The following is a 13945-nucleotide window of genomic DNA, read 5'->3' as shown; positions in this document are numbered from 1 at the left end:
GGGGGCTGGGCCCCACCCCAGTGGCCTTGCTTGGCTCTGAGGAATGAAATGGGCGTGTGGGTGGTCTCGGCCCTCTGCCTTCGCCTCCTGCTGTTAGTTCGGGCTGGGAACACCCTGGGCTTGGCCTGTGTCCTGGGAGCTGGCTTGCTCACTGAGGTTTTGGTGTGGGCTGCGGCCTCTGTGGGGCCCTGGCCAGGCCACCCGAGGTCCCTGCAGGGGCCAAGGCCTTGCTTTCCATTGCCCCGTGGAAACCACCAGGGCCAGGACTAGCCACCCCTGTGGCCGGCAGAGACTCCGCTCCTATGGGGGTCAGCGGGTGAGGGCCAGGGACCACAACAGGAAAGACGATAGAATATCCACCAAGATCCAAGCTGAGACACACCAGCCTGGGTCCAAGCCCTGGTGCCTCCACTTGCGAACTTCACCTCTCTGAGCCTCTGTTTTCTTGTCTGTAAAATGGGAACACGGATAGTAGCCACCCATGGGGTCCTTACACAGCTCTTAGCACAGTGTCCAACTTAGGTAAGAAGTGTCTGTGCTTTTCTGCCTGCCACCAGCCAGGTTATTTCTCTAGAAGGGAAGGGGAGTTACCCCCTCTGCCAGTGACAGGGAGGAGACATGGCTTTGAAGTCTGGCTCAGTCACAGACGGGCCATGTGACTACGGGGGCCCTCCTGTTCTGAGCCCCAGCCTCCTCCGCTGTACAGCGGGATGTCATGAAGCTTAAGCAAGATGCTGGTTACTGGGATTGGCTCAGAGTAGCCCTCGAGGAGTATCTGCTCTTCTCTCCCACCTCCCAACCCCGCCCACAGGTAGGGAGGCCCGGCTTCCCAGTGTCTGTCTCAGTGGCCCCTTAGCATCCCCCACCGCCACCCCCAAAGCCCGGGTTGCTGTGGCAGGAGCTGAGCCGCCTGTGTTCCAGGGGACCTCATCTCCCGCCTGACCTCGGACACCACCATGGTCAGCGACCTGGTCTCCCAGAACATCAATGTCTTTCTGCGGAACACGGTCAAGGTCACGGGCGTGGTGGTCTTCATGTTCAGCCTCTCATGGCAGCTCTCCTTGGTCACCTTCATGGGCTTCCCCATCATCATGATGGTGTCCAACATCTACGGCAAGTACTACAAGGTAGGCCCGCCCCGACCCTGCTGGGGGCTGTGCACCCTGGCAGCCCCCAAACATCCCCAAATAGCCCCTCAGGGGCTCAGGGGGCCACTAAGGGCTAGTGAAGGACTGGTCTCGAGGCTGTGTTTGCATTCATTCATTCATTTGTTTGCTCATTCAGTAAATAATGATTGAGCATCTGCTATGTCCCAGGCACTGGGATACATCAGTGAAACAGCCAAGGCCCTTGCCTTCCTGGAACTTGTATTCTAGTGGCAGAGACAGATACTAGGTACCAACAGCACAAAGAATAAGAATCCACAATACAGTAAAAGATGGTCAGTGCTAAGGAGAAATACGAAGTGAGGAGCAGAGGGATTGGGAGCATTGGGGGTAGTTGCAATTTTAAATTTTACTTGCTGGCTGGGCCCGGTGGGTCATGCCTGTAATCCCAGAACTTTGGGAGACACAGGCATGAGGACCACTTGAACCTAGGAGTTCGAGACAAGATTGGGCAATATAGCAAGACCCCATCTCTACAAAAAAAATTTTTTTTTGTAATTAGCTGGGTTTGGTGGCACATGTCTGTGGTCCCAGCTACCTTGGAGGCTGAGGTGGAGGATTGCCTAAGCCCAGGAGGTCGAGGCTGTAGTGAGCTATGATTGTGCCACTATACTCTAGCCTGGGTGACAGAACAGGACCCTGTCTCTAAAACGAATGAATAAATACAAGTTAAATAAGTCTTGCTGAGAAGGGTCTGAAGGAGGCGGGCGTCTTGGGAGGTATGTGCTGAGCAGAGGGCACAGCCAGTGGAAAGGCCCTGGGTTGGAACGTGCCTGGCGTGTATGTGGGGATGGTGCGGGCCTGCCGTGATGCCGTCATGGGCAGGCTGCTGTCCCCTCTGGCCACCCCACAGCACTGCTTCTGCTTCGGAGCTAGGCCCGTGAGCCAGGTTTGGCCTCACCCTCCTTCAGCTTCCCAAATGGGTGGGTGCCCCCGAGCCCTAAGGGACAGACAGGCTGGGTTCAGACAGGCAGGGCTGTGACCCTGTGACAGGTGCAGGCAACCCCCTCACAGTCACCTAGGCCCACACGGGGTACTTCTGAGCAGGGGCTCGGATGCATGACGGCCTCCAGGTGGTGCCGGGTAAGTAACTGTCGCAGCTCCATTGGAGTCTTTGGTGTTGGTGACCTGAGACCAGGGTAGCAAAGGAAGCCGTCTCCCACCCAGCCCCCGGTGAGGCCACTCCCCACAGCCTTCTCCAGCCACACAGGAGGGACCTCTACCTGAAGTTCCAGGTCACGAACCTCCCTGCTGTCCTCACTGAGATGAGAAAGTAAATCTATTCTTTAGAGTCTGAGCCGTTTCCGGCATGCTGCTCCCCACCCCTTGCTTCCAGTCTTCCCACCAGCCCCTGGTACAGAGCAGGAAACCCTGGAGCTCCCCCTCAGCCCCCACCTCTGTGTGCACTGCAGGCCCCGCCTTTGAGCTCAGCTAAGGGAGGCCTCAGGAAGGCTCTGTGTGGGTTTTCCACCCCATGCCCGAATGTGTTGTGTATAGTCAGTGAGTCATCTCCACAAGCCACACACACTGCCCGTGGCCAGACATGACTCAGGCACCCTGCATGCTTCCTGTGGCCAGGGTGTGACACATGGCCATGGGACATGCCAGTGCATGCTCCTGTCCTGGCCTCTAGGGCAGCCTTCCTGGCTGGCTTGAGAATCAGCATAGTGACTCCTGCAAAGTGTGAACAACTCCACCCAGGGGCCTCTTCCAGGACTCTGGTGAACAGCAGCCTGATGGCCGCACACTTGGGACCACTTTTCAGCTCTGCATGTGGTGACATGCACATGGTGTGGGCAGATTTCACAACCCATGGCCCCTGCCACCATCTAGAACTTGGCTGGGAGTTCTGGAATCTCTTTGTCAACGCTCAGGCTCTAACATAATTTATGTTGATGATGTAAATGGTGCCCCTTTAATAGTTTGTGTTTCTTGTATAGTGTACAACCTGAACAACCGTCCAAGGCATCCCCTGCTCTTCCAGCACAGAGTCAGGTGTTGAGGCCCCTTTTCTGAAAGGATTACCAAAAACTGTCCGGTCATGAATAACCTCTTTTGAATACTGGGGATGACTTAATGATCAGCACCCCCCATCCTTCAGGAACTGAAACCATCGCCCCAAAATCCTCTCTGGAGTTGACTATCTGAGTGTGTCCAATTGAGCCAGAAAGAGATGGGGGAGAAAGGGCTAGATTTTGTCTTTTTGTCCCAGGAACCTCTTGCATATAGCTGGTGCCAGCGAAGGGTGGAAAAAACCAGAGAGGCCTGGGGGCTCCAGTACATAGTGAGGCTATTTTGGGGTCTTCTCCTTCTTGTCCCCCTCCTGTCCATAGAGGCTCTCCAAAGAGGTCCAGAATGCCCTGGCCAGAGCAAGCAACACGGCCGAGGAGACCATCAGCGCCATGAAGACTGTCCGGAGCTTCGCCAACGAGGAGGAGGAGGCAGAGGTGTACCTGCGGAAGCTGCAGCAGGTGTACAAGCTGAACAGGAAGGAGGCGGCCGCCTACATGTACTACGTCTGGGGCAGCGGGGTATGTGCCCCCTGGCCAGGCAGCTCTGGCTGTGGAGGGAAGGGATGCAAAGATGGGGGAAGCCCTCGATCTAGGACTTCAGCCCTGCGTGTTGGTGTCAAGCTGGTAGAAATCTTTCTTTCTTTCTTTTCTTTCTTTCTTTCCTTCTTTCTTTCTTTCTTTCTTTCTTTCTTTCTTTCTTTCTTTCTTTCTTTCTTTCTTTCTTTCTTTCTTTTCTCTTTCTTTTTCTTTCTTTTTCTTTCTTTCTTTCTTTTTCTTTTTCTTTCTCTCTCTCTCTCTCTCTCTCTCTCTCCCCTTCTCTCCTTCTCTCCTCTCCTTCTCTCTCTTTCTCTCTCTCTCTTTCTCTCTCTTTCTCTCTTTCTCTCTTTCTCTCTTTCTTTCTTTCTTGACAGGGCCTCGCTCTGTCACCCAGGCTGGAGTGCAGTGGCGTCATCTCAGCTCACTGCAACCTCCACCTCCTGGGTTCAAGCGATTCTCCTGCCTCAGCCTCTTGCATAGCTGGGACCACAGGCACCCGCCACCATGCCTGGCCAATTTTTGTATTTTTGGTACAGACAGGGTTTCACTGTGTTGGCCAGGCTGGTCTCGAACTCCTGAGCTCAGGTTATCCACCCGCGTCAGCCTCCCAAAGTGCTGGGATTACAGGCATGAGCCACTGTGCCTGGCTGAGAATCTTTCCAGGATGCAAGGCCACCCCTGTCTCCCCCTCACCTGGCGTGGGGTGGCAGGGTGGGAGCTTTCTTTTCCCAGCTGGGGAAACATCCTTGCTGAGGTGGGGAGTCAGCAGGTCCCTAGGCCACTTTCGGGCAGGTCTCGTGTCACAGCCACACACACTCCTGACAGTGTCTGGTACACTCCCGGGAGCGAGTCACAGCCCCTCCTTGGAGGATGGGGAGCACTTGGATCATGTCACTGCCCCACTGGCCACACATGGGAGGTGGGCAGGTCAGGGCATAGCTGGGGAGGAATGAGGAGGGTTTGGAGTGAGAGGGAGGAGGGAGTCGGTGGTCTACAGGGGAGCCAGGGGACAGAGGATATCTGGGTCCTCCTGGGCTGCCACCTCCTGAAAGTACCAGCCAAGGAGGAGAGGAGGGGCTGGGGCCAGCTCAGCCGGCCGAGCCTCTTAGCAATCTGTCTGCCGGCAGGGGGTGCCTTTGCAGCTTCCACCAAGGCACGGTGGTCCAGACAGCAGCCTAGTTCTGGCTGGGCATGAGGAGGACAGATGGAGTCCCTGATTGGGTGTGGGCTGCCATGGGTACTCAGACTCCACTCCCTTCCCAGATGCCCCCCAGGCACAGAAGGAAGGCACGGGCGCCCCCAACACAGCCCCTTCTTCACGGAACCCCGCTGGGGGAGGAAACACAGAGTTCGCTGTGTGACCTTAGCCAGGGCACTTGCCCTCTCCGAGTCATGCTCTTCCCCATGAGGAGGATGAATAGCTCCCGTGTGGCCAAGCTGAGGAGCCTGGGGGTGGCATGTGTGTGCCAGGGGCTTACAAAGAAAGCCTTGTTCTGTGGCCAAACCCACAGCCTGCTCCAGCTGGAGGCCTCTGTAGGGAAATGCTCGGGGCAGGGGCGGGCCTGAGTGACAAGCCTTGGAAGGCACCCCTGCCAATGGCTGGCATTTCAGTTTGTGGCTGAGTCTGCCCTCACCTCCCCCTGCAGCCTGGGATGGGGCAGGGAATGGGGGATAGTGGGGGATCTAAAGTCCCCCCGACCCATATCCCCTCTCCCTCTGCCCCAGCTCACACTGCTGGTGGTCCAGGTCAGCATCCTCTACTACGGGGGCCACCTTGTCATCTCGGGCCAGATGACCAGCGGCAACCTCATCGCCTTCATCATCTACGAGTTTGTCCTGGGAGATTGTATGGAGGTGAGGGGCCGGTGCTTCCAGGGATCCAGAGAGAAGGGAGGGGTGTGGGGAAGAGGAATCTTAACGGGGTGGTGGGGCTCCGGGGGCTCTGAGCAATGTGGTATTTCTCCCTAAGGTAAGTAGGGGAGACAGCACGATCATGTCAAGAATGATAATACTAGGCAGGGCATGGTGGCTCACGCTTAGAATCCCAGAACTTTGGGAGGCGGAGGCAGGCGAATCACTTGAGGTCAGGAGTTCGAGACTGGACTCAAGTGATCTTCCCACCTTAGCCACTTGAGTAGCTGGGGTTATAGGCACCTGCTACCACACCCAACATGCCACCACACCCAGCTAATTTTTTTTTTTTTTTTGAGACAGAGTCTTGCTCTGTCCCCCAGGCTGGAGTATAGTGGTACAATCTCAGCTCACTGCAACCTCTGCCTCCGGTTTCAAGCTGTTCTCCTGCCTCACCCTCCCCAGTAGCTGGGACTACAGGCACGCACCACCATGCCCAGCTAATTTTTGTACTCTTAGTAGAGAGGGGGTTTCACCATGTTGGCCAGGCTGATCTCGAACTTCTGACCTCAAATGATCCGCCTGCCTCGGCCTCCCAAAGTGCTGGGATTACAGGCCCCGTGCCCGACCAGCTCTGGGGTTTTGAGTGTTTACTACCAGCTGTTGTCTTCACAGTAACAGGACACAGGTGCTGATATCACCCCCATATCACCAGTGAGGACATTCAGCACCTAAGAGCCTGAACTCAGGAGACAGACGGGCCTGGATTCAAATCCTGGCTCTGCCACTTCTAGGCTGTGTGACCTGGGCCAAGTTACTTGAGCCCTCTGTGCCTGAGTTTCCTCATCAGTAAAAAAAGAGATAATGTTAGAACCTGCCTCCTAACATACAGAGCATGCTTGGCCGGGTACAGTGGCCCACACCTGTAATCCCAGCACTTGGGAGGCTGAGGCAGGCGGATTCCTTGAGCTCAGAAGTTTGAGAGCAGCCTGGGCAACATGGCGCAACCCCATTTCTGCTGAAAATACAAAAAATTAACTGGGCGTGGTGGTGGCTCATGCCTGTGGTCCCAGCTATTCGGGAGGCTGAGGTTGGAGAATCGCTTGAACTCAGGAGGCAGAAGTTGCAGTGAGCAAGATCGCACCACTGCACTCCAGCCCGGGCAACAGAGTGAGACCCTCCTCTCAAAAACATAAATACATAAAAGCAGAATGCTCAAGAAAATGGGCTGTTATTGTGATTTACATTCATATTCTATGTATTTTTACCCAAGGAGAATATATTTATAGTACACATTAAGACCCATTTTGAAAATTGAAATCAAGCCAGGTCTGGTGGCTCATGCCTGTAATCCCAGCACTTTGGGAGGGTGAGGTGGGAGGATCACTTAAGGTCAGGAGTTTGAGACCAGCCTGGCCAACATGGTGAAACCCTGTCTCTACTAAAAATACAAATACTAGCTGGGCGTGGTGGCGAGCACCTGTAATCCCAGCTACTCTGGAGGCTGAGGCAGGAGAATCACTTGACTTGGGAGGTGGAGGGTGCAGTGAGCCAAGATTGCACCAGTGCACTCCAGCCTGGGCGACAGAGTGAGACTCTATCTCAAAAAAAAAAAAAAGCTGTGTTATGGCAATTGAGAGACCAAGGCTGGATTCCCGCTGTGCCATACCCCTGCCGGTTCCTGTGCTTCCATCTGCTCCTGTCGGGATGATAGCACCTACTCGGCTGGATGGCTGGGAGAGTGCTGGTGACGCTGCTGTCCTCACCTCCCCTAACTGTCGTTATCTAATGCAACAGTGAGTGGTCACTGGCCTCCTGCACCTCCCCACCAGAACTCTTTGCTTTCTCTGTACCCGCCTCACTCTCTACTAGCAGGGGTGGGTCCTAGGAGTCGGGTGTCAGTGGGACAGGAACGCGTGTCTCCTCTCCCCAGTCCGTGGGCTCCGTCTACAGTGGCCTGATGCAGGGAGTGGGGGCTGCTGAGAAGGTGTTCGAATTCATCGACCGGCAGCCAACCATGGTGCACGATGGCAGCTTGGCCCCCGACCACCTGGAGGGCCGGGTGGACTTTGAGAACGTGACCTTCACCTACCGCACTCGGCCCCACACCCAGGTCCTGCAGGTGAGGGCACGGCTTGAGGCCTGCCAGAATCAGCCTTTCCGTCACCCCATTTCTCACGTACCTCCTATACTCCAGGCTGTGGCAGTGCAGCTGGGAATATGTCAGGCAAGATCCTTGCCCTCCAGGAGTTTTGGGCTCCAGTTGGGGAAGACAGATACTTAACAGAATGATTCCAGATAATAAGTGCTAGAAAGAAAATAGATCAGGGTGCTGTGGTAGGGATGGTCCATGGGAATGGTGATAACAGTCAAGAAGGGGTTCTTGGAGGAGGTGACATTTGAGGTGAGACCTCATCAGGGGGCTCCCTGCAGAGAGAACATTCCAGACAGAGGAAACAGCAAATCTAAAGGTGCTTCCAAGTCCTAGTGTCCTAGAAAGGAGAACGTTTAGGGGCCAGCAGTGTCCAAGCGAGGCAGAGGCACATGGGGTGGGCTGGGAAGGGCACCCACCTGTGTTGAAGGCCAGGGCATCCAGTCCTGGGACCTGAGCCAATGACCCCCACACTGTGCCTGTGTGTTCTTTGCAGAATGTCTCCTTCAGCCTGTGCCCCGGCAAGGTGACGGCCCTGGTGGGGCCCTCGGGCAGTGGGAAGAGCTCCTGCGTCAACATCCTAGAGAACTTCTACCCCCTGGAGGGAGGCCGCGTGCTGCTGGACGGCAAGCCCATCAGCGCCTACGACCACAAGTACTTGCACCGTGTGGTATGTGGATGGGCCTGGGCCGCACTCCTCTGCTCTTTCTGCGTCTGTCTTTCTTGTGAGCTGTAACAGGTGCAGAAGAGGGCACTAAAGATAAATGGACAGTTCAAAGAATGATCACCAATTACAGCGCCTTCCTAGAGAAACAGAACATTCTTGGCCGGGTGCAGTGGCTCACACCTGTAATCCCAGCACTTTGGGAAGCTGAGGCTGGAGGATTCCTTGAGGCCAGCCTGGACAACATAGTGAGACTCCGTCTCTATTAAAAAAGAAAGAAAGGGCAGGTGTGATGGCCCACACCTGTAATCCCAGCACTTTGGGAGGCCGAGGCAGGTGGATTGCTTGAGCTCGAGAGTTCAAGACCAGCCTGGCCAACATGGCGAAACCCCATCTCTACTAAAAATAGAAAAATTAGCCGGGTGTGGTGGCACATGCCTATAATCTCAGCTACTCGGGAGGTTGAGGCACGAGAGTCACTTGAACCCAGGAGGTAGAGGTTGCAATGAGCTGAGATTGGGCCACTGCACTGCAGTCTGGGCAACAGAATGAGACGCTGTCTCAAGGAAAAAAAAAAAAAGAAATAGAACATTCTGGCACTCCAGAAGCCTCCTCCTCCCCCTGCCATGTGTCCCTTCTCTTCCCCCAAGAAGTAATGTCTTGACTTTTAGAGTCTTCATGTTCTTGCTTTTCCCTGGTTCTGCCATTTCTGTGTGCACCCTCGAACAGCAGAGCTCTGTGCTGCCTGCTCGGAACTTCATCTGGGTAGAATCCTGATTGGTGTGTGGATTAGCTTGTGTCTTGTGTCTCCCACTCGACATTGTGAGTCATCCAGGTTGAGGCTGGGGACAGAGTTCGTTCATTTTCATTGCTGGGTGGTAGCCCACTGTACAAATGTCTATCACAATTATTTATGCATGCTGGATATTTGGGTTGCTTCCCTTTTTTTTTTTTTTTTTTTTTTTTGAGATGGAGTCTTGCTCTGTTGCCCAAGCTGGAGTGCAGTGGTGCAGTCTCAGCTCACTACAGCCTCTGCGCTCCCGGGTTCAAGCTATTCTCCTATCTCAGCCTCCCTACTAGCTGGGATTATAGGAGTGTGCCACCATGCCTGACTAATTTTTGTATTTTTAATACAGACAGGGTTTCACCGTGTTTCCCAGGCTGGTCTCAAACCCTTGAACTTAGGTGATCAGCCTGCCTTGGCCTCCCAAAGTGCTGGGATTGCAGGCATGAGCCACCACACCTGGCTGGGTTGTTTCCCTTTATATTTTATTTTATTTTATTTTATTTTATTTAGTTAGTTATTATTTATTATTATTTTTTTTTTGAGATGGAGTCTCGCTCTGTCACCCAGGCTGGAGTGCAGTGGCATGATCTCGGCTCACTGCAAGCTCTGCCTCCCGGGTTCAAGCCATTCTCCTGCCTCAGCCTCCTGAGTAGCTGGGACCACAGGTGCCCGCCATAACGCCTGGCTAATTTTTTTTTTTTTTTTTTTTTTTTTTTTTTGACGCGGAGTCTTGCTCTGTGCCCCAGGCTGGAGTGCAGTGGCGCGATCTCGGCTCACTGCAAGCTCCGCTCCCCCGGGTTCACGCCATTCTCCTGCCTCAGCCTCCCGAGTAGCTGGGACTACAGGCGCCCGCCACCTCGCCCGGCTAATTTTCTTGTATTTTTAGTAGAGACGGGGTTTCACCGTGTTAGCCAGGATGGTCTCGATCTCCTGACCTCATGATCCGCCCGTCTCGGCCTCCCAAAGTGCTGGGATTACAGGCTTGAGCCACCGCGCCCGGCCACGCCTGGCTAATTTTTTGTATTTTTAGTGGAGACGGGGTTTCGCCATGTTAGCCAGGATGGTCTCAATCTCCTGACCTCGTGATCCACACTCCTCGGCCTCCCAAAGTGCTGAGATTACAGGCATGAGCCACCACGCCTGGCCTATTTTTATTTTTTTGAGACAGGGTCTCCCTCTGTTGCCCAGGCTGGAGTGCAGTGGCACAGTCACAACTCACTGCAGCCTCAGAGTCCTGTGCTCAAGCCATCCTCCCACCTCAACCTCCCAAGTAGCTGGGACTTCAGGCACATGCCACCATGCCCAGCTAATTTTATTTTTTTTGTAGACATATGGTCTCACCATGTTGCCCAGGCTGATCTCAAACACCTGGCCTCAAGTGATCCTCCTGCCTTAGCCTCCCAAAGTGCTGGGATGACAGGTGTGAGCCTCTGTACCTGGCCTGTTTTTCAGTTTTGTTTTGTTTTGTTTTGTTTTACCATTACCAAAAATACCAATGTGGGATATGGACAATTTTGTCTATGTTTTCTGGTGTACATGAGTATGTTCTCCCAAGGTATAATCCTAAGAGTAGAAAGCTTGGTGATAGTGGATGTACATCCCCAGCTGCAGTAGTTTCTGCCACAACAGCTATCCCCAGGTGGTTATACCAATTTATATTTTACAATTTACATTCTACCGGCAGTGAAGGAGAGTGTCAGCTGTTCCACATTTAGGTCATCTCCAGTACTCAAAATAGGCTATTCATGACTGTACAGTTTTTAGTAATCCTTTCAGGAAAGGAACCGTAACACCTGTCCCTGTGCTGGCCTAAGAGCAGGGATGCCCTGGATGGTTGCTCAGGTTGTGCACTGTCCAAGAAATATAAACTATTAAGGGAGCACCATTTACATCATCAATATAAATTATGTGAAAGCCTGGGTGTTGGCACAGAGATTCCAGAACTCCTAGCCAAGTTCTAGATGGTGGTGAGGGCCATGGGTTGTGAAAATCTGCCCACACCATGTGCATGTAACCAGAGGTAGATTGTTGTGAAGTGGTGCCAAGTGGGGGGCCACCAGGCTGCTGCTCACCCAAGTTTTAGAAGAGGCCCCTGGGTAGAGCTGTTCACACTTTGCAATAGGTACCACGCTTCAATTCTCAGACACCTAGCATTATCAGTCCTGAATTTTTGCTAACTGGTGAGAATGTAGTGGTAGCTTATTGTGGTTTTTTGCGTTTTCCTGATTACCGAAGATATTAAACACCTTTTCATATATTTATTGGCCATTTGGTTTTCCTTCTTCATGAATAGCCTCTCTTAATTATTTATTTATGTACTTTTGCTTTCTTTTTTTTTTTTAAGATGGAGTCTCGTTCTGTGGCCCAGGCTGGAGTGCTGTGGCGTGATCTCGGCTCACTGCAACCTCTTCCTCCTGGGTTCAAGCAATTCTCCTGCCTTAGCCTCCCAAGTAGCTGGGACTACAGGCACATACCACCACACCTGGCTAATTTTTTGTATTTTTAGTAGAGACAAGGTTTTACCATGTTGGCCAGGCTGGTCTCGAACTCCTGACCTCAAGTGATACGCACACCTCAGCCTCCCAAAGTGCTGGGAGTAAGCTATGGTGCCTGGCCTATTTATGTACTTTTTGTTTGAGATAGGACCTCGCTCTGTCACCCAGGCTGGAATTTGGTGGTGTGATCATGGTTCACTGTAGCCACGACCTCCTGGGCTCCAGCAATCCTCCCACATCAGCACATCAGCCTCCTGAGGGACTATAGGTGCACACCACCACATCTGGTCAACTTTTTTTTTTTTTCCAAGATGGAGTTTTGCTCTTGTTGCCTAGGCCAGAGTACAATGGCACGATCTCCACTCACCACAACCTCTGCCTCATGGGTTCAAGCGATTCTCCTGCCTCATCCTCCCGAGTAGCTGGGATTACAGGCATGCGCCACCACACCTGGCTAATTTTGTGTTTTTAGTAGAGACGGGGTTTCTCCATGTTGGTCGGGCTAGTCTGGAACTCTTGACCTCAGATGATCTTCCCACCTTGGCCTCCCAAAGTGCTAGGATTATGGGCATGAGCCACTGTGCACACCTGGCCAATTTTTTAATTATTGAGACGGGCTCTCACTATGTTGCCCAGGCTGATCTCAAACTCCTGGGCTCAAGCCATCCTCCCACCTTAGCCTCCCAAAGTGCTGGGGTTACAGATGTGAACCACCATGCCTGGCCTCTAAATTTAAATTTAAAAATGTTAATTTCTGTAAACATAAAACAATAAAATGCTACAAGCAAATCATATTCTCATAGTTATTATGAATCTTGTAACTAAGACATGAGTGTCCCCCTCTACCTTACCTTTTGAGTTCCAACACATGGAGGTAACCAGTGTTAACAGTTTAGTAAATACCCTTTTCAGTGTGTTTCCTATCTTTATAGAAATATATCAGTATGTGAAGGCACATGCTGATAATTTTTTTTTTTTTTTTTTTTTTTTTGAGACGGAGTCTCACGCTGTTGCCCAGGCTGGAGTGCAGTGGCGCGATCTCGGCTCACTGCAAGCTCCGCCTCCCGGGTTCCCGCCATTCTCCTGCCTCAGCCTCCTGAGTAGCTGGGACTACAGGCGCCCGCCACCACGCCCGGCTAATTTTTTGTATTTTTAGTAGAGACGGGGTTTCACTGTGGTCTCGATCTCCTGACCTTGTGATCCGCCCGCCTCGGCCTCCCAAAGTGCTGGGATTACAGGCTTGAGCCACCGCGCCCGGCCAATTTTTTTAAACAAAAATAGAATCATGCTGTGTATATGTACCTATTGCAATTCAGTTTTAAGGATGCGCTGTCACTATTTAACCAATCCCCACTTATGGACACCTAGATTGTTTCTATTTTAATTTAATTAATTAACTAGTTATTTTTTGCTACTTACCGTGTTGCAATGATATCTTCCATACTATGTTTTTGTTTATTTTGTAGATATGGGGTCTTGCTGTGTTGCCCAAGCTGGTCTTGAACCCCTAGACTAAAGAAGTTCTCCTGCCTCTGCCTCCCTAAGTGCTGGGATTACAGGCATAAGCCACCAAGCCTGGCCATACTATTATTTTTGCAGGCCCAGGTTCCTGAAACTGGAATCTAGAGATGATAGCTCCTTTAAATTGTTCTCTTAGAGGGGAGGGGACCACCACCTGGGCAGTCTGTGACCTGGAGCCCTGCTGTGGCCTCTTGCTTCCTGAGATGGGCAAACTCATTCAGAGCAACATTCTATACTCTATTCCTCTTTCTTTTTTTCCAGGACAGGGATGGCCAGTGAGCTTTCTCTTGGAGGTCAGGGAACTTGGCTTATCCCAGAGCAGCAAATGTAGCAGGCCCCGTTTGCTGATTAGGGGAGGGTGAGGGCTTGTGGGTACAGGCAGGAGTCGCTGTTGGGGAAGAAGAGAAGCAGCTCAGTGTAGTCACTGGGCCCTGATCAGGTTTCAGGCCTGAGACTGCTGGCGTCTCCAGGCCCCAGGCAGCAAGGCTGCTGGGGACAGCTGGATGAACACATTGCTGGCCTTTCATGCCCCATGCTTCCTCCTCCCCAGATCTCCCTGGTGAGCCAGGAGCCGGTGCTGTTCGCCCGCTCCATCACAGACAACATCTCCTATGGCCTGCCCACTGTGCCCTTCGAGATGGTGGTGGAGGCCGCACAGAAGGCCAACGCCCACGGCTTCATCATGGAACTCCAGGACGGCTACAGCACAGGTGTGGAGCTGGGGGTGGCCCCTCTCCTGGGCCCACAGGGTCACCCTCAG

The 13945-nt window shown here is 52.8% G+C and overlaps 1 protein-coding gene across 12 annotated transcripts in view; it reads left to right on the top strand.

The window, feature by feature from the left end:
• Positions 1-13945, top strand: part of ABCB9 (ATP binding cassette subfamily B member 9) — a 50322-nt gene that overhangs the window by 23783 nt on the left and 12594 nt on the right. For 6 of the 12 annotated variants that reach the window (XM_077952734.1, XM_077952729.1, XM_028828905.2 and 3 more), the window contains 6 exon segments: positions 922-1127; positions 3500-3697; positions 5441-5569; positions 7500-7688; positions 8215-8388; positions 13736-13895. In XM_077952734.1, the coding sequence (XP_077808860.1) occupies positions 922-1127; positions 3500-3697; positions 5441-5569; positions 7500-7688; positions 8215-8388; positions 13736-13895 (1056 nt within the window). 12 annotated transcript variants of the gene reach the window in all.

The sequence above is a fragment of the Macaca mulatta genome, chromosome 11 (assembly GCF_049350105.2).
Source record: "Macaca mulatta isolate MMU2019108-1 chromosome 11, T2T-MMU8v2.0, whole genome shotgun sequence".
Classification (NCBI taxonomy): Eukaryota; Metazoa; Chordata; class Mammalia; order Primates; family Cercopithecidae; genus Macaca; species Macaca mulatta.
This window is presented reverse-complemented; position numbering and strand designations above follow the sequence as displayed.